Raw genomic sequence first — 20,414 nt, forward strand, 5'->3', positions numbered from 1 at the left:
ATGGCTACAGTCACCGTCACCAAAGGCATGACAGGCAACTCAAGAGGCAATTTAGATGACAACATGGCCAAGTTCTTAATTAGAGCAATACAGACAAGCATTGTTGAGTCTTTCATTACATCATTCTGAAGGCAATGTTGATCTGTCTACAGTGTCCCTAGAAAACTGTGTTGTGTAGTTAAACTAACATGTCATGCTAGCAGGGATATGTCTTTGTTTGGACTGCCCCTGGAAAGGCCACCTAGATGCCGGAATGTGGATTTGTATTAATGGGCAATACTGGCAATGACTTGTTCAGACAGCCATCATCATTTTCTGCGTGCAGTGTAGGTACCATCCTCATAGTATATTTTACAGGGAAAACGCCTGATTTGTATTTTTGGGACTCTCATCACAATAATCTGGTTGCAATGTAAATGTGGCTCAGTTTAATACCAAGCCAGGCAGAGTCGACAATCCGATGCAACAGTGCCATCCCCACTGGTTCTTCCATCACTATTAGCTACTTATATTGAACAGTTTTGACTCCAAAAGAAGGTCATGGAGATTCCAAGAAATCATGTAACTCAATGCAAACTGGACGTTTGTGTGAATCATCAGTAAAGCAGACTTCATTTGGGCCCGCATATGGGCTTATTAGTCCTTTGCCATTAGGAATACTGCGTATATCAATGATCATGTCTGCATATGGTATACTGAGGAAGGGTGGCAAATGCATGCCAGATATGCAGAGTTTCTAAAATACTCCAAATATGATTTTTAAAAATGTAAAAAAATATTTCTAACTGTTTTTGAGCGATAGAAATGCCAACTAGACATCATTGACAAATGCACAGAAAGATGGATAACAACTCCTTAGCAGATTGTGCATTTTCTTGCATGGTGCTGGTGAGAATGTGCGTATAATATGTGCTCACAGTTTTACTCTGATTTGTGACACACCCACATCTTTTTGGCCATCGGGTAATGTGGATGCCGTAGCACATCTCTTCACTTAAAATAAAAACGTATTTGTAAAGCAGGGTAAAAAGATTGCTTAACTTAATTTTGGGGTAGAGGTAAAATTGTCAGAAATCCTCTGAGTTGTAGCTGGTTTTAACCGTTAACCATGCAGAATTAGCCACATATCCACATCCACCCATGTGCAGGTGACATGCAGCTCCATTGCATGATATCCTCCATCAAAGACAACCACAGACTCGAGGTGTGCCTCTCATTGATCCAGCCGTGGATATGCAGTGCTTACCTGAAGCTCAACCCTTCCAAAATGGAATTCCTACTCCTGACCAACAACGGAAAGCACCCTGACATCCAGACCTTGCTCTATGCTATGTACCTCAAGAGCTTCACACCCCAAGTGGCCACCTGTGCCAAGCACCTTGGCTTCAACATCAACAGACATCTTTCCTTCAAACAGAACACAGCAAAAACAGACGTGAACAGCTTGGATCCAACTGTCTCTCCTGCAGTAAATCAAGCCCTTCATCCCAGACAAGTTCAGATCTGCTGTCCAAGCCTTGCTGCTCCCTCACCTGGATGGTGACCATGACCTTTTGGAAGGCCTTCTGGCAGCTACTCGTCAAAGGGATCTGCTAAAACTAGCACATCATCCCAACCATCAAACACCTCACTGGCTCCCCCTGCAAGCCTAAAACATCTTCAAATCCTGCTGCATCATCTACAAGCCTGTCATCCTGAAGTCCACAGGCTCCGTCACTGAGAAACTCAGTATCACTGGAGCCTATTAACCTCCAGAAGTAACGACTGGCAGATTTGAACTCCACCGGTGAAAGAAGGAAAGAACCAGAAGATGGGGCTTCACTGTTTACTCTGGAACCTCCTCCACATCAATACCAGACTCAACCCACCTCTTCATGGAATGGCTCATCGTTAACATCTATGTCCACAGACCCCCCGCCCCATCCTAACTAAGGCAGGGTGATCTGATCCCCACTGTTCACTCCCCTGGTTGCTTGTAGATCTCTTGCTGACAAATTGCTCACCTTGCCCCTGCCCTGTTGCTCGCTACTATAAGGATTCGGTGTGTTTGGACTGACATGAGCATGTAGTGATATCTCCTCCACTATTTTGCCCGATTTTTGCAGCAATAGACAAAGCCCACAAAGCCTCCTATGAGTCCCACGGGAACAGGGCAGCAAGGGGTGCTTCGTGGGCCAAGCTCAAAGGGGTAAACCTGTGTAGGGAAAAAACCCTTGTCCAAGAAGCTGGAGGGCTGGAGATTGCAGTAAGTTCACCAGGTGATTGAAGTAAGTAGCATCCACAGGAAACATACTCCAGATGGACAGAGAACTAAATATATCAGTCTGGTAGAGGAATCCAAGGAAATAAAGGGCTCGATTTGAGAGAGCCAGTAACAAGGGGAGCAGGAAACTTCCCAAGAGCAGGGTCGGATTGGCCTCTCTGCCTTTTGGCCCATGGCTGGGCCAAAATCATCCTTGGGGAGTGGGGGCCGGTTCCTGGCAATGCCTGGGCCAGTTCGGAAGAAAAGAAATAGAAAAAATATCTTTTTTTTCACATTTTTTTTTTCTTTTCAAAAAGCGTTTCATCCTTCTTAGGTCGTTAAATGAGTACCAACACAGGTTGCATAATATTGTATTCATATTTGTTCTTTTTAAACATTTTTATTTACTTGTATATGATCATTAATATTTTTACAAGGAAGTTTTCATTGAAGAAATACGACAGACAGAAAGACGACGATCAGTCTTGAGATCGACCGAAATTTCAAGTGGGATTTGTATTGGAGGCAATGCTGTGTTTGATCTTTTCTGTTGCGATCTTCAAAAGCTTTGCTGTTGCTGTGGGCCATCTGGTTTTGTCGCCTGTGATGAGACGGTTCCACCATATTGCTTCATTGCAGATGAAAGAGTTTACGAGAAAGGGACTGAAGAAAGCTTTCCGTGCTTGATGAAGAACAGGACAGATCATCAACAGGTGTCTGATTGATTCTATATTTTCGGGGTTTTTGCAGAGTCTACATGCTTTTCCCTTAATTCCTGATCTGATGGCTAGGATTTCCTGAGTAGGTAGAAAGTTAAGACGTGCTTTCAGTAGGGTTCTCATTAGAGGTTTACTTTGATATTTTTTTTACAGTACATCATGGGTTCTTTTGGTTTGTTTGGGGTCATTGGAAGGTGAGCCAGTAGTTTATTTGAGGCTGCTTTCTCATTTGTGGTTATCCAGTCTAGACACTCCATGTTTGTTTTGATCCTTAATGGGTTGTTCATTAGTTCTTCCTCTGTGCAAGCAATCTCCCATAGTTTGTGTTTTTGGGCCTTTTACCCAGTCGTTCAGGAAGCAGTTATTTCCTTTGGCGATTTCTTCCGCTGTCATACAATAGATTTGGAGACTCTCTGGGTGTTGGATTTTTCTATATAGCTGTATGGTACTTTGGTCCACTACTGCTTTCAGAGAGAGTAGTCCAAGTTTGCGTCTTATCGCAGCTGGAGATGTTGAATTGGGAAGTCCTAATACCAATCTCCAGATGAAACCTTTGAGTTTTTGCCACAGCAAAGGGGCGATTGTCGGTGTAGCATCCATCCCATAAATCAGTGACGGAATGATCTTAGCCTTGTAGAAATTGATGGCAGGTTGAAGAGAGAATTTGCCGTACTTTCTATCGTTTGCTCGCAATTGAGCGGCTAGGTTCTTAGCCTTTCTCCAGAGTATTTGTTGCATGTTCAAGGCTTTCTTAGTGCTGTCAATTTGGACTCTGAGGTACTTGAATGTTTGAACGGTTTCGATTTTGGTCTCGTGTAGGTACCACCCTAGGGTGTCTTTCTTTTTGTTCTCCGTTTTTGGAAGATCAATATTTTAGTTTTTGATTTGTTGATCTCAAGATTATTTTCTTTAGTATATTGTGTCAAGTTGTCAAGCTGACGTTGGAGACCGATCTGGGTGAGGTCGAGTAGTATCAGGTCGTCAGCATATAAGAGTCTTGGTACCGTCTCATTTCCTATTTTGGGTGCAAACAACCTGATCCTGTTTTGACTGTCTTTGAAATCGCCGAGGAAAGATATAAAAAGGGGCGGTTCCAGAGGGCAACCTTGCTTCATTCCGCGGCACGAAGGAATCGGATCAGAAAGTAGGCCTTGGTGATTTAGGCGGACAGTAACGTTTCTGTTTGAGTGAAGGGCGATTATGGGGTCCAAGATTTCCTCTGGACAATTCCAGGTCTTTAATTTGGACCATAGTTTTTGTCTGTCCACTCTGTCGAATGCTTGGGACAGGTCGACAAACGCTAGAAAGACTCGCAGGGCGCCTGTTAGGACTCTTTCCTTGAGTATGTTCAAGAGCATTATGTTTGCACTTGTGCTAGCATTCTTCTGAAATCCTGTCTGAAGGGGATCAGCGCTCGACGAAGTGTGTACCCCTTTACGGAAATGGGTCAAAAGTATTGTAGCGAAGACTTTCCCGATAATGTCGAGAAGGGCTATTGGCCGGTAGTTTAGGGGGTCTTCTCTGGAGCCCTTTTTAAAAATCGGGACAATCACAGCTTTGGTCCATGAGTTAGGGATTGTTTTTCTTTCTCTACAGTCCTTGAAAATTGAACTGATTAGAATTGACCAGTCGTCCGGATGTTGTTTTAGGTCACAGTTGGCAAGGTCGTCAGGGCACGGGGCTCTCGACGTCTTCAGTTTTAGATGATTTTTTTTATCTCGTCTTTGTCTGACAGGTCCACCCAGTCTGAATCAGTAGGTCGCTTGATTACCTGATGGTTCACTTTTGTAGGTTCGAACAGTTTCGAGAAGTGGTTGATCCAGTTGTCTTCTGAGACCAGGTTGATCATATGAGCATTTGAGTGGTTAATTGGTTTATTGATGAGCGACCAAAACTCACAAGATTTTTTGTTGACTAAAGCCTTCATCATGCCCTCTGCGTCAGACTGGTATAGGGCAGATCTAGTGTTTTTGAGCCACTGCTTATATTTTCTTGTTTCTGAATTGAGAGTTTCCCAAAGTGTGGTTAAATTCATGGTGGCTGCCTCTCTTTTTAGCTTCCTCAGGAGTCTGTGTTTAGTAACCAGAGTAGTGTTGTACTCATGGTTGTGGTGAGGGGTGGAGTTATTATGACTCTTCTTAGGCTTTTTGAAGGCGAGAGGCAGGGGGATGTAGCTGGACCTGAAAGTGGCCTCTTGAAGTACCGTGTCCGTCATTAGATTTTTGTATTGTTCAGAAAGCTTGCGGACATCTGAAGAGGTCATATGAAGGCGAGTTTGTTGCGAATTGGTCTCAATAGACGCATCGTAGGTTTGCGAGTGACGAACGTTAGTACTGCAGATAAGGTTCAACAGTTTGTGATCACTGTCTTTAGTTCTAACTACTTCAAAGCACATTATGCAGAGGTACACAGATTATGATGCATAAATGTAGTCGAGTGTGGCTGATGACCTGTCGCGCTTCCACATTGGTATTAGGGTATGTGCATTGCTGATGGTTGCTGTATTGCGGAGGTTCCTAGATTTCATAAGGGTTGTCCATGCAAGTCCCCTGGTTGTTGTTGATGTGTTGGTTTGAGGTTTCGTCTTGGTGAGGTTGGAGTTGGTACTATTCGTGTTGAGGTCCCCGCAGATGAGGATGTTGGAAGATTGGTATTTGATTGCAATCTCATCAATGATGTTGGCCACTGTGTCGCAGAAATTCCCTGTTGACGTTTTTTGGGGATTCCAGTACACGTTGATAATAGCTAAGAAATCAGATGGAGAGGTCTTTTCAACTTGAATTGACGGATTCCACGTGGTCAGTACGGCCAAGAGTTCGTAGCATTGGGCTAGTATCTTTATGATGGATATGCCGCAACCTGTGCGGTTGGCTATCAATAGACCAGATAAAGGGCGTCCCAGCGGTCCTTTAGATGCCGGGTATATTTCTATGGAGTATCCATCAAGAGCCGGTTTTTACAGCAACCAGGTTTCCTGGAGGCATAGTACATTGTAAGCTCCCAAATCATGGCTGTCAGGCTTAGTTAGGTGGACGTGGCCTCTGGTGTTCCAAGACGCTATACTCAGAGTTGCTTTTAAATGTTGTTCGTAGTTTGGCCGGGGTGGCTGTGAAGGTAGAGCCACACCCCTTGGTGGTTGCTATCTTTTGAAGCCTGGTGTTAGAGCGTTGCGGATCCATGTCCATTTGTCATTCTTTACTGCTTTATCAGAAGACGCTGTGGTCGACTCTAAGGTTTTTGTTGTAATTCGTTCATTTTGCGGGGAGGCTGTATGGTCTTGGTGTCGAGTGCCAGAAGAAGTTGGGTAAGGTTGCTGTCTTTCGCGGTCGTCATTTTTTCTGGCTTCTCCTCTTAATTCTGTTCTTTCGTTTGTTCTATAAAAAAGAGCTTAAACGTAAGTGCTACACAATAACATGTTATCATTTGGTCTTGGACGTCTGCTTGGATTCACAGTAATTTAGTGTACTTAGGAACAATGCTATTTGATGCCACTTCCTGTCAAGGGGTGAAAGGTCGTGTTTCATTGCTTCCCGGGATGTCACTTTGGGGTGGGGTCAAATGACATCACTTCCGGTGATGTCATCAGAGGTCAAGGGTCGTGAGACGAGGGGTGGGACACTTTTTTTTGAGTGACCAGGCCTATTTCTTGTCCCAGTCCGACCCTGCCCAAGAGGAGAGCTGTGGCAAAGGGAAGGGGAAATGGAAGGGAAAGCAAGATAGAGCAGCAGCGCACACAGAGCTGGGACCCTGAGCGTGAACTGAGACAAGACGAGAAGAGAGATAAGGCAGAAAGTTGGTAGGAAAGTAAAAACACAGCATCAGTGCTCAAACGATTGAAGTGACGCAAGGCGCTTACCTCTCTGCAGCATTATATTCCAGTCCTGTGACCAAGTCAGAGCGAATCCCGAGCGCCATCTTGGAATATACTCAAACGATGTCGGAGTTCCTACCGATCGACCCACCTCGCCGCCATCTTGGATGGTAAAGAATTCCATGGGGATGTCGCCTACAGCTACCTACTTCTTTGTTTCTCTGGTGCCCTCACCATGCTCTTTCCTCTAGGATTGCAAAGCGCTCCATTGCTTCTCAAAGCTAGGTCTGCACTCAATAAATACAATAATAACAATATCCGAATGATTGTATTAGGTAAATAATGCATAATGAATGTTTTCCGTAAATCTGCCTGTATTTAATGATTTGTATTTGTATTTATTATGTTTATATAGCGCTTTACTCCAAAACGCTGTAAATTTTAACAACTGGATACATATAACATTATAACAGTAGAAGAAATTTACAATTATGAATCAAACCAACAAAACAGTAAGTAGAGCAATTAAACTGAGAGGTCAGAGGGAAGGGTGAGAAGGGGACGGAGGAGGGAAACAGAAGGGGTATAAGGGTGAGAATGGGGTAGGTGGAGGGAAGGGGAGGTAGAGTATCAAAGGGAAGAGACAAAGGAAGGAGGGGGAGCAAGAAGCGGGGTGGGTTTATGGCGGGGAGGGAGAAGGAGAGATTTTAGGGAAGTGCGGAAGGAGGAGAAGATAAGTATAGAGTGGATTGAGAGAGGTAAGAAGTTCCAGAGCAGGGGGGGCTAGGAGCTGGAAGGAGCGGAAACGGGAGGGGGCACACAGGGAAGGAGGAACAGTAAGAAGGAAGTGGTCAGCTGAGCGAAGGGAGCAGGAAGGAGTGTAGAAAGAGAGGAGGGACGAGAGATAAGGGGGAGCAAGACCATGGAGAGATTTAAAGACTAAACAGAGGAAATGAAATTTAAGTTGGGAGTGAAAGGGAAGCCAGCCAAGGGAAGAAAGGGAAGCAGAAATGGAGTCTTGGGTCGTAAGGAGACAGAGGGTACAGCCGGCAGAATGGTAGATAGATTTGAGGGGGGCGAGATGAGAAGTAGGTAGTCCAAAGAGTAAGGAGGAGCAGTAGAAGAGACGAGAGAAGATAAGGGAGGAGATTCAAAGTTTAGTAGCATGGAAAGTGAGTTAGGAGCAGACTTTGCGAATATTAAAGAGGTGGAAGCGACAGGCGCAACAGGTGAGAGAAATATGATGGGAAAAGGAGAGGGAGGAGTCAAAGTGAATGCCTAAGTTGCAAGCGTGGGCAGAGATAGGGAGATAAGAGGGAGGAAAGTGAATGAAAGGTGGAGGAGCGGGAGGGGGAAGAGAATTGGAGGGGAGTATTGAGGGAAAGAAAGCAGGATGACATCCAGTTTTTAATGGCAATAAGACAGGAAGAGATTTTAAGGTGGAGATCGGGAGAGAAGGAAGAGAAGGAGAGGAAGAGCTGAGTGACATCAGCATAGAAATGGTGAGAAATACCAAATGAAGAGATAATAGGGGCAAGGAGGGAGGTGTAGAGTGAGAATGGGAAAGGACCAAGAACCGAGCCTTGGGGTACGCCGTATTCCAAAGGCTGGGTTTGTGAGCAACGGCCACCACAGGAAACAGTGAATGAGTGGGAGGGGAGGTAAGAGGATAGCCAGTTAAGAACTGAGCCTTTGAATCCGAAGGAAGAAAGAGTGTTCAAAAGAAGGGGGTGATCAACAGTGACGAAAGCAGCAGAGAGGTCAAGAAGAATAAGAACAGAGCATTGCTTAGAATGTCGAGCAGAGAGAAGGGAGTTAAGGATGCAGGTGAGGGCCGTTTCAGGAGAGTGTTTAGGTCAGAAGCCAGATTGAGAGGGGGATAAGAGAAAAAGATTGCTGACAAAGGTTGAGAGCTGGGAATAGGAATGGCGTTTGAGTAATTTAGAGAGGAATGGGAGAAGATATGATACAACCTTACCCATAATGAGTGGACATGCAGCTGCTTGGGTACATTATTCAGTAGGCCCACATGCTTATAAAATTACAATAAACCTGGAAACTAGTTTAACCTAAGTTTTAATAGACAATTTCAGTTGCAGTCATTACATTATGAACGTTTGGTAATCCATCTCTTTAATATTTGATATATCCAATTTATGTGACTTGTGTCAGGAGTTATTTACATTGGAATGAGATAAGAATACACAGATGTTCTTTTCTAAATCTATGGCCCTCATTATAAGTTTGCCGGTATCCCGCTGGTAATACCGGTGGGACACTGGCAAACTAACCTACTGTTTCTTCCCCCTGATATCCTGGAATTGCTGGGATATATCACAGGTGGTGGAAAGCGTGGTGAATCCACATTTTATAGGTAATACCACTGCCAGACATACCAGCTATTTGTTTCCAGTGGGGGCCTGATTTACCTCTAGCTTTTAGCTGGAGGTAAATCAGGGAACCCCCAACGGCAAACCTGTACTTTGCCAGTCCGGGAAAAGTGCTGGTCACGGTATTACCACTACTTTTACCAGCATTTTTCCTGAACGGGCAATGAGGGCCTATGTCTAACAAACATCCCATTTTGGAGTAAAAATGTATCAATGTTCCTCCAAAGAAAGGCAGAATAAAGCAGGATATATTATTCTAGGTTTGTATCGGATATTACGGGTAAAGGCATCACAGAACCAGTAATGTGGAAAGACAGATAACATACCCAGTATTTATATGAAGGTCTGGAGCCTCCACAACCTGCCAGGAAGCAGCATTGGAACATAAACCAGAAGAAAATGTATGTCTATATTTTAATAAATTTAAAAACAGTATTTATATTAGCCATATTGTAGTTTGTTGCAAAGATGTGAAAATAAGAACCACTTCTTCAGGCTAATTCATTTTAAACGCCGGTTTTTCAAGTATAGTTCTCTGTTCACTTAAAATCGATGTAAGGGGCCTGTATGCATCTTTGTTCTCACAGATTTACTGGGACTCTTATGTCATTGATGATGCTGAAGAGCTTGAAATATCCATCATTTTGAAGAAGGTGACAGACACACTTATGAAGTAAAGGACACAAAAAGAACCTCACTAGCTTTTCTTACACATTTATGTCAGTCAACATCCATTTGAGAATATTACGTTTTACTGAATAGACACTTCACTTGTTTTTTGGTAAGGTCTGCCTGATGGAAATTAATTTACTTATCGATAAGAAACAATTGTCAATCTGAATTCTATTTGTTTTTTAATAAGGAATCATGTTTTTCAACGTCTCCTGCCATCAGTAAATCTTCTTTGACTTGAGAGTCGGAAGCCCTTTGTGTACATTTGCATCAATGCATAGCCATTGTTTTCTTTATTTATTTTTTGTATTTGTAGAGCCCACTACAGCCCGCAGGCATCGAGGCGCTATGAGGAGGTGTAAGAAGGCTTGATTCAGGGTTACACGAATGCGGCCCCAACAGAGATACTTAATACAGTGAGCTTAGTTGCAATTATCAGTGAACATTATCATGAACAGGTACATAGCAATGACATTTTCATAACAGGTTACACAGCACAAGGAGCAGTGCAGTGTTAGACAAAGAGCCTAGTTTTGATGGCCTTCCTGAAAGTCGCATGGGAGTCAATCACCCTAATGAAGGGGGGAAGGGAGTTCCAGTAAGTGGCCGCCATGTTGGGGAAGCAGGTACCGCCCGCAAGCACTCTGCGGGTAAGGGGTACAGTGATTATGTTAGTATAACTCACTCTAGGGGGCCTGGATAGGGTGTGGGGGCAGATTATTTGAGCTAGGTAGGGCGGAGCAAGACCGTGCAGGCATTTGTGCGTCAGGGCAAGTGTCTTGAAAATAATTATTTCCTTGACGGGGAGCCAGTGGGCCTTCCTCCTGACCTCAGAAATGTGGTCACATCTTGAGATGCATTGTTGCTACATTACCTTTTTATTTCTATGATTACGGAATGTTTTTGAGAAAAGGAAGAAAAACAAACACCTTCCAGTTAGTTTATGGTATTGTTAGATATGTCCACTAGGTGATTTATAATTTTGGTTGCATTTGTAACATTTCTAGACCCAAGACACAGTGTTGTCTTTCTTAGACTGATATATGTTTGGCAAAAGGATTCATCTGTGATTCTATTTCCCCTGGGAAATAACCAGTATGTATGTACATAAAAAAATAGATCAAAATGCTCAATAACATGCCTAAAGAAAACCTCATCTTGGTCCTATAGAGACAAGTAAGACCATCATGGATACATCCTAAATTGTATCATAACTTAAATGTGTTATTGAGACATCATCTAAGCTATGTATATCTTCCCTAAGTCATAAGTGATGCATTTTGGCTGACACTATTCACTGGGTCAATTATATCTGGTCTTTGCATCCAAAGGGAATTGGTGAAGTCCCTGATCCTGTGGAAGTCATACAATCATAAAACGCCCTATTGTTTGCAGTGGGATTCTTCTGCTTATCCAGCACAGGAACTATGATATGTCCTTAATGTCCAAGATAAAATGTATTTCATGCACTAGAAAGAACATTGGTGTCTTGAGTCTTCTTCAAAGTGAAACATACAGGGATTTCGTTTTCCACTGTGAACGTTGGCTTGCTACACATGTCTGTAATCTTTCTGCAATAAACTGAAAACTGATTTGGAACAAGAAACACCAAGTCACCTCAGGAAGAAATACTACTGTGTGAAACTGAGGGCTGGAGAAATAGGATTTCTCCTTTGAAGTTAGCATAAATCAAAGAAGACCTCTTTTTCAGAATGTAAAGAAAATCCCTATTTTAACAAGCCATATTTCTTGCTCAAATATTGAATGCTTGAAAACATTTATTTTGGCATTACATTGTGTCATTGAGAGCAACATCATGTGTAGTGCAGGCCAGTAAATGTGATTGTGCATTATATTACCATGTATCACTATCAACCCTATATGGCTATCTCCAGTGCATAGCTTTAGTATCTGTAAGGAATTTCTATCATGTTTTGATCTTTTTCGATTTAAGTTCATTGCTTTTGAGTAGAACTGAAATATATATCCTTCAAGAGGCTTGTGGCTATTCAGTTTTTGTACAGAGATGCAGAATGTGATACCGATTGAAGGAAATAACATGCAATAGTTTCTACCAACCAATAACAGTTTATATAATGATTGCTAAAAAGCTGGAACTATTGACACAATTATTACATCTTATGTTTTGGCTGGGCAGTATTCATAATACTCTTAATATATCACAATATAAAATTGCATATGATGTAGTCTGCTTCAATACAGCTGTATGACAAAACTACCAGATGCCACTACAAAGTCATAGGATATGGTTGTGAAGCTAGAATTACAGAAAAAAATGGGAAGATGTTATATGAAAAAATAATTCAGAAACTCCTTACAGTAGATATTCAGAGTGATAGGTTCAGATTTTCCGGATGACACCCTGTTAAATGCTTCACAGTGGTAATTTTCAGCCTTACTGTCAGTCGGTTTTAGGAGTAAATATCTTCGATGTTGGTTTTCTATCAGCTTATCACTGTACCAGTTGTACTTATAGATTCCTGGATTGGCATCAGCTGTACAGGTCAATGTGACAACAATCTCATCTGTTATTAGTCCTGAGGGATGGATGTAAACCATCACGCCTTTAGGGGGATCTGAAACAAAGCCAATAGAAAATACTGTAACCACTGCATACCTGGCCATTGTGGTGCACAAGTGGGGGAATATGGATAAAGAAAATTCCTTTAAGTGAAAGTCAATATGATCATTCACAGAAAAGAGTGATCTCAGCTAAGAGACAAAAAGTGCACATTTTACTGCTGGAAGTTAGAGAAAGACATGTCATTGGAAAATGGGTATGTCTGATGGACTGGAGATCAATTAAGTCCTGGTGAAGGATTAGAAGAAGAAGACATAGCCACAATGCCCCAAGACTAAATAAAGTTAGCAGAAAATGTACCATGCAACCACGTGGGGATGGTTGCATGGTTGAATACGCCATGCTGTTGCAAATGTGACTAGAGCATGCGTAATTACTGAATACAGACCTGCAATGGTCCTGTATGGTTCTGTGTGTTCCAAATGCAAGTTGTATTACTACATGTTATCATTTGGTGCATTATCTACAGACGATTGTTCTCCCTAAAGAGGTTCAGCTGTCTCATGTATTCATGTGTCTTCTCTGAGCAGGTTGCTGAATTATTCCTTGTTTAGGATGTTGAGAACATTCCCAAGAAAGGAATGATTGACAACCATCGTAGCTTAAGATGAACCATGGAGTGGAGGTAATGGAATATCACCAAATGTAGAGCAGGGCAAGGGTTAAAATAAAGATGAAATAACCTGAATAGCTCAAAGCTAGCGGAAATAGGTGGGATCAACAGAAGAGGTTTTACATAGGTTCAACAAGAATCTGGCTTACAGGAAACAGTCAGGGTGTTAGGCTCAGATCTTCCAGTTCCCACGTGGTTTGTAGCTTCACAATAAAACGTGCCACTCTGATTCATCTTTATTGATTTCAGAAGCAATTGCTTTCCGTTCTCCTGCATTTTGATGTCATCATTATACCAGGTGTAGCCAGACACTCCTGGATTGGAATCAGCATCACAAGTCAAAGTGACATTGGTCTCTTCTATGATGAGGCCCGAGGAGTCGATTAAAACATTCACCTTTTCAGGGGCATCTGAAATAGTCCAACAATGGGTAAGAACCTGAAATTGTCCTGCACTAATACTTGGGTATTGAGCCCCACCTCAGATTTACATTTCACATAAAGTACACAGTGCCTATTGAAAATATACCTCACATATTGGAGGTTTGCAAATATGTCAAATATCTTGTAGAAATGAAGTTGTCAAGTGGAAGCCTAAGATTGCATTTCATTATGTTCTGATATTAGAAATGAAGATAAAGAAAGGAAGGACACTTAGGGGTTGTTATTGTTTTAGCTCGTAAAAAATATATATGAAAGACACAATTAAAATAAGCACTCTGCATGCCACAATAGTCAATGAACTGAAAGCAAACAATGTTCAGTAACAAAGATACATGTGAGCAATGCAACATAAAATATAAGGTAGCCCCTATAAAATATTACAATAGAAATCTGATGATAAGTAACATCTCTCATAACAAGACATAAACACCATAAAACAATTTCTCTGTAGCAGTGAGTACAAGTCATAATTCAGACACTTCGTGTCCACCATTGTCTTTCTCCATAGGAACACGTTCATGGAGGAGATTATTATAATTTATTATAATTATAATTGTACAATTTTTAGTGTTCTTAATACCAATGAGTAGTTTCTAAGCGCGGGTTGGGGATTCAAACATGTGTTGGGCTGCATTGTCTTGCTTCCAAGACAAATGAATTATCGCTAAGATATCCTTCCTCCCCTCATGATTATGAAGAGAGCTAGGCATCTGGGGTATGTCAAAGGAGGGATAGCAAATCAGACATCCTATTCTTCAGTGACACCAGCAGCAATAGTTGAGAGAAGGAGACTGCAATTGCATCATCTAACCAGTGTGGTGGGTCGGAAGAAGAAGTCGGACACATTGAGGACATTTTATCCTTTGCTTTAATGAGAATATAAGACAAAGGCCTACCTTTCCCTATTTCAGAAGGGATCTCCCTCCCTTTCTAAATTAACTAAAGATGCTTGAGTGTCGTCAGAAAATCAAAAAGTACATGTTGTCCTCAGTCCCAGACCTTACGCTACCTGACCCTACCACTAATGCGAATAACTCAAAATAAACCACGGGAATCCCTCTCTTCCCCGGGTCATCTCTTGCCTTGCCTTCTACCCAGACGCTTTCTCTTTAAAGCTGTATCTTCTCATCTGTGGCTATTGATACACATTGTCACTGTTTAGAAACAGGAGTCTTTAAGGTATCTTCCTTGATAGTCTTATGACGTTTCCTTCATAAGATCATGTAGGTCATCTGGGATCTATGTTATTTTAACTAACCAATAGAGAATTCATTTTTGTGTGGGGGAGCCCCCAAGCCTTCTTTTTCCCATGTTTAATACCGCACCCAAACCCCTCCCGACCAGACTTAACCCCTTGCCCCACCACCACAAATCTTTTTTAAAATCTGTGTTATTTCAGTATTTTTTATTTGTTAAAATGTCATTCTATTGTTTTTTATTAGGTATAATCACTGGATACCACTCTTCCCATATACATATGGTCCTTACAACCTCTTTAATGTCTGATAGTCTCTTGATGTTTCCTTCATGATCACCTGTACCTCTTCCCATATGCTTGGGCGCTTGCACTCTCTTTAATGTTTGATAGTCTCTTTAATGCCAGCTTTAGCACAACCTTTCTTGAAGTTGTTTCTCAAACACAGGTCTTTACTGTTATGTCTCTTATATTCTTGTGGACTCACAAACTCTATATTTTGTATGATTTTATCCAATCTACTGGTTCCCTCTCCTAGGTTCTTGGCATTGGATTGTCTCTCCTATAATTCAATTCTCTTGACAGTCTCTTTTCACAACACGTGTTACTCTTATTGGCAGTGGGCTCTCTCCAATCTTCAAGCCTCAATAACTGGGTGCTTCTCCTTTTCTCCCAGGGGATTTGTTTCCACTTCTTATCTATTTCCCATACAATGTTGTTCTTTACACTCTGTATCATTATCATATATCTACAATTCTTTTAGCTTAATGTCTGACTTTCATAGTTGGGTCTTCGAGAGTCTTATCTCTTCCCATCAATTCACCCCGGTGGCCTACCACCTCTCCTTTTCTCCCCGGTACCTTTTCCAATGCAGGGGAACCTCGCAGGGCACGGCGTACACTCAAGTACTTGGCATCTCGTTCTCTCTTCTCTTCTCTGTGCCTGCCTTCACTGGCATAACGTTCTCTGCTCCTCTGACTTTGGGTGACATTTATGGATGCATGCTGCAGGTAGCTTGCAGGATTCCCTATTCTAGCAATTTGGGTTTAGTTTGTTGGGCGTTTCGCCCACCATGAAGCAGCTGCGGTCACGCCACCACCTTCCACTGGTCTTAGGTCCCCGTTCGGGCAACGTTTCTCCCATTGCAGGATGTGTTGGCTCTCTGCCGTCTCATTTTGGCGTTCCTCACCTTTCCAAAAGTCGTGGGCTACGCGACTTCACTCTGCTCTGCCTCTCTAATGTGTAATCATTTAAGGGGGCTTCCCCTGTGTACCATACTCTCTCTTCTCACAAGGGTCACTCTTCCCAGTTATATGCATGTCTCATTTTAAAGAGACATCTCATCTTTCTTGATACGGCTGTTTGATCCCCACATTGCCTTAAGCCAAATATAAGGATGGCGGCTGGTTGCTCTTCATCATAGGCAGTCCCATATAGGCTGATATGTTATTGGTTCTAGGGAATTCCTCCTCAGAATGGGAGTTCTTGTCCCCTAAGGGGGAGTCACTCCCATTGAGTTCCCATTTGCCTGTGTCCCTAGGGACGGTATTGTAGAGTGTGATCACCTTCCTAGCCTCGAAGGAGGTGGCTCCCCCTTGGGAAGAAGGGACACATATTCGATGTGTCACACCAGCCAACCAAAACTGTTAGTTTGATGGAGTGACATTGAGCTTTGAAGAGCCTGAGCTAGCTAAAGTGTTTATAAGAGGACACGTGGCTTAAGGGTCTGTTCTCTTTGTTTGAGCTGGCTCTTCATTTTACCCCTATCTGTGGGATTTGACTATTGCACTGGTTGCAGACCTCTGTCTTATTGGAGAACCTGAACAAGCTCTCTTTGTTGTATAATTAAATACTGTGGTTCCATGGCACTGGATGCTTTCATTTTCTATAATTGTTGAGCTGACTTCTGTTCAATGTCCTTTGAATAGAAGATATAATAGAGTTAGTGGGCCTCATTACGAGGCTTGCGCTCACGGAATGAAGGGGGCCGGTACGGGACCGGCCCCCTCATTCCATCAGGGCTGGTTACAGGGTTCCCATCGCGGGACCCGGAACTGACGCCTGGTAAAACCAGGCGTGCTTTCCTGGTCCCGCGAGGGGAAGAAGGAAGTAACAACGGGACACTTATAATGTGCCCGTTGTTAACTCCATACCTATTCCCATTGAGCCCTATGGGGGCTTAAGTGGGAATGGGGAATGGTTCCTGCAAGAAGTCCCCATTGCAGGAATCCGGAAAAGGACCCCGTTTTGGAGGCAGCCATGGAGCTCGGAGCTCCATGGCTGCCTCCAAACTCGTAATGAGGCCCTGTGTCTTCTCCCCTAGAAGGAGTTATTCCTTTAGCAAATTATGCATCAGCAGGTGTTTGGTCCCATTTTTTTGTCTATGGACATTGGGTTTACCAGCCTTTCAAATCTTGCCTGCTGTCCCCTCTGGCTTCTGTTGATAGGGCATTGAGGGCGGCAATGTGCTGCCACTGTCTGGTGCTGCCAAGAAGGAAGGGACATGCTGAATGGAGGGGGACTACTGAATGGCACCCAAAGCCATCAATGTGCGATGCTGCCATGCTTCCCCCTCCAGCCTGAATCTTGTGAGGAGAAGGTTGCTTGGGTTTATGGGCAGCACTTGCTGTATGCACTCCATAGCTCATTCTGAAGGCCATATAATAGTTGCCTTGTGGTGGCAGCAATGTGTAGAGGCCTGCTGGGGTTATAAAAGGTGCATGGGCCTGGTGGCCTTATTTAGTTATTTTAGTTCTATCACTACCATAGGCACAGTTGTTTCATAGCACCTTAAACCAAAACGGGAGGAGAGGAGGACATATGAACGAGTGCAGGTTTGTGAAACTTTCAGATTTTTACGGACAAGGAAAGGAGCTGCAAAAAGGGCATAATATATTGGATACATTCACAAACAATCAAAATAAATAAGTGCACAAGGTTGGGTGATTAACTTGCTAGGTTAGGATAGGAGTGGACTGGAAAATATTGGGAGGCCAAATTGGTTTAAGATGGAAAGAAACCTAGATATTGAGGCTGAAGTACTTCCTGAAGAGTAGAGTTTTCCATTTCTTTTGCAGAGATAAAGGTGTTTGACAATGGATCTAATGACAAATGGGAGGTGCTTCCACAGGGTGGCTCCGACAGTACACACAGTTCTGCCTCCTACTTTAGATGTTGAGAGTTTTATAACCTATTGATCCTAGGAATCTAGAAGGGATGTTTTTTGGTATCATCTATTTAAGATCGCGTGGACAAGGCATAGGATTTTCTGGTCAATATGTGACTTAACAGACAGCCACTGGAATTCAAGAGGTGCTGGCATTATGGGATCTATGAGTTTCAGGCCTATGATAAGTCATGCTGCTTTGTTCTGAATAGCTTGGATTTTTGGATGAGGTCGATGCAGTGCAAAAAGGATGAGCATACTCATCCTTAGTAATTAAGTGTTTAAGGAAACCCTGCAGAAAGCTTTTACAAAAGATGAAGCATCAGAGAACCATTGCCATTGCCTAGGTTACCTGAACTGTTTGTGTCAGATTCAGAAGTGAAAGGATGTTTTTAAGCCAAGGAGATGGAATTGATACTTCTTTATACATGTGTATATCTGTGGGACAAAGGACAATAGGTTGCTGAAGTTTCATGTAGAAAATACAAAGGCATAAGGGGCTCCAAGGGTGAGAGGCCAAGCAAAGGAAAGAGCAGAGGCATTGTCAATTAGAGAAACCTGGACTGGATCACTGCTGATTCTGTTGCCATCTTTCCCACACTAGTCCCAATGAATTATTCTATTCAATAATTAAATTGCCTTGTTTGATGCTGTGGATGGATCTATGTTATCATTAAATCCAACTTGGCGCTATTTTATTTCAAAAAATTGTACCCTCGGATGGAGATTCAAACATTGCATGTTTAACTATTCATCTCTTTACTCTAATATGTTTAGAAAAGTCGTTTGCTGCCTTCCATTGGGACCGTCTAGTAGTTTCTTAGAGAGCCTTGATGATTTCTTGTCAACAGAGTGCTTGAATTTCAAAAATCAGCACATTTTAGCACAATTCAACATTTGGCTAAATTGCTCAAAGAAATCCAAATACCTTCAAACGTATTGAACATCACTTTGAACCATCACTTTGTCCTAAGGTCCCAAGGATTTACCACAGAATTACCAGTGTTGGTAGGGCAGTTTTCATTCCCATGTTCAGAGTACATGGGGATTTTGGCAGAATTTTGCCAGCGGTAATCCTGCAGATTTTCGAGAGTAAGGTGGAGAATTTACTGCCAGTTTTTTGATAGAGGTACATCCTCAACATTACCACCAAACTTGTAGCAAGGTGGTGCGGTAATGCAGTGGTAATGTGGCGGTAACAGAATTGCCTTTTAATTACCAGCATTTTTGTCTGCGCCACTGTACTAGTAATGAGAATCAACAACCAACTAAACTCCTTCGTTATCCAGTGTGTTTTCTCCTGGAGGTTCTCCATACCAGGTGCATATACAGAGATAATTAGCATTTTCCATTACTTTGCCCTTGCATATGGAATCCTATGCCTGCTTTTCTTCATGGACGTGATTCCTTATTTTCCTTTTGCCTCTTCAGGACACTGCTTCTCTTATCCATGATCCTTATTAATCATCAACACCTAGATGAAGGTCAGTTTTCCCGGTCCAGCATGGCATAAATATATGGTATACATATATAATGAACTATTATATACCAAAGGTAACTGATCTCTAAAGCTTGCACTTACTCTGTTGAACTATCTTTTGAACTATCTGCATTAGGGTCTCTTCAATGTGTGATTGACTTGGCTCCCACACCTCCACCTTGTTGTCTGTCAGATCTAGAGTTGACTTCCTTGATAAGGGCTAAGCCATTCTGAATTTGAAACCATGTATTTTGCCAAACTGGTTGTTTACCTTTGATTACTGCCCTGTCCTGCAAATTGTTCCTTGCTCCTTATGTTTTTGTCCTGGTAGGTTTTGCTGCTGAAGCTACATCCTGGGACTGTGTGCAATGTTCAGATACAGAGCTGTGCTACTCCTTAAGCCTTACTGCAAACCTGTGTATGAGACCAGCCATGCTGGGTGTGCCATTTGTACTTTGTATGTGGTCTCCATTACTGATCTTGCACCAACTGGACATGTAGTCATCTCCTCCTATCTAGTTGCATGCTGCATGTTTTCACTGGACCACCACATCTCCATATGCAAGGGTGGAGGGATGATGGCTGAGTTGACATTCTGAGCTTGGAGTTGTACTTCTGAAAAGGGGTGGCTGGAGGGCCACTCTGTGGTTGGATGGATACGTTTTCTGCATTTTGTTATCACATAAATGCATGTACTTGTTGAGGCAGGTTGTTTATTTTCAATCTTGATCAAATATCAGAAGCTTGCTTTGTTTTTAATTTTGTATGGGTTTTTGTCCTGCGTTGTTTTATAGGGAGGATTTCTCTGTGAGTTGGCAACAGTGGGCGGCAGATCATTGGTTCATGCTTAATTTTCTTGTATTTCTGCTGTCAGTTTACTTTTATTTCTGGGTTGGTCCTTGCTGAGAATGGCTGACCTACATCGGATTCTCTGTTGGAATATAGATAGATATAAAAGCACAGTGAAGAGGAGAAAGGTGCTTACTAAGTTGCACAAAGAAAAGAATGGCATGATATTCCTGCAAAAGACGCATCTCTTGGAGGCTGATCAAAATGACATAGTGGATAGTTGTTGCTCTGT

At 42.5% G+C, this 20,414-nt stretch overlaps 1 protein-coding gene across 3 annotated transcripts in view; it reads right to left on the reverse strand.

The window, feature by feature from the left end:
- LOC138450253 (B-cell receptor CD22-like) overlaps positions 1 to 20,414 on the reverse strand; it is a 695,432-nt gene that overhangs the window by 147,387 nt on the left and 527,631 nt on the right. For 2 of the 3 annotated variants that reach the window (XM_069604827.1, XM_069604826.1), the window contains exons 10-11: positions 13,199 to 13,459; positions 12,174 to 12,431 (exon numbers count right to left, since the gene is read on the reverse strand). The exons of the other annotated variant lie outside the window; for it this stretch is intronic. In XM_069604827.1, the coding sequence (XP_069460928.1) occupies positions 12,174 to 12,431; positions 13,199 to 13,459 (519 nt within the window). The remainder of the gene's footprint in view (positions 1 to 12,173; positions 12,432 to 13,198; positions 13,460 to 20,414) is intronic. 3 annotated transcript variants of the gene reach the window in all.

The sequence above is a fragment of the Ambystoma mexicanum genome, chromosome 1p (genome assembly GCF_040938575.1).
Source record: "Ambystoma mexicanum isolate Mex_15411 chromosome 1p, UKY_AmexF1_1, whole genome shotgun sequence".
NCBI lineage: Eukaryota > Metazoa > Chordata > Amphibia > Caudata > Ambystomatidae > Ambystoma > Ambystoma mexicanum.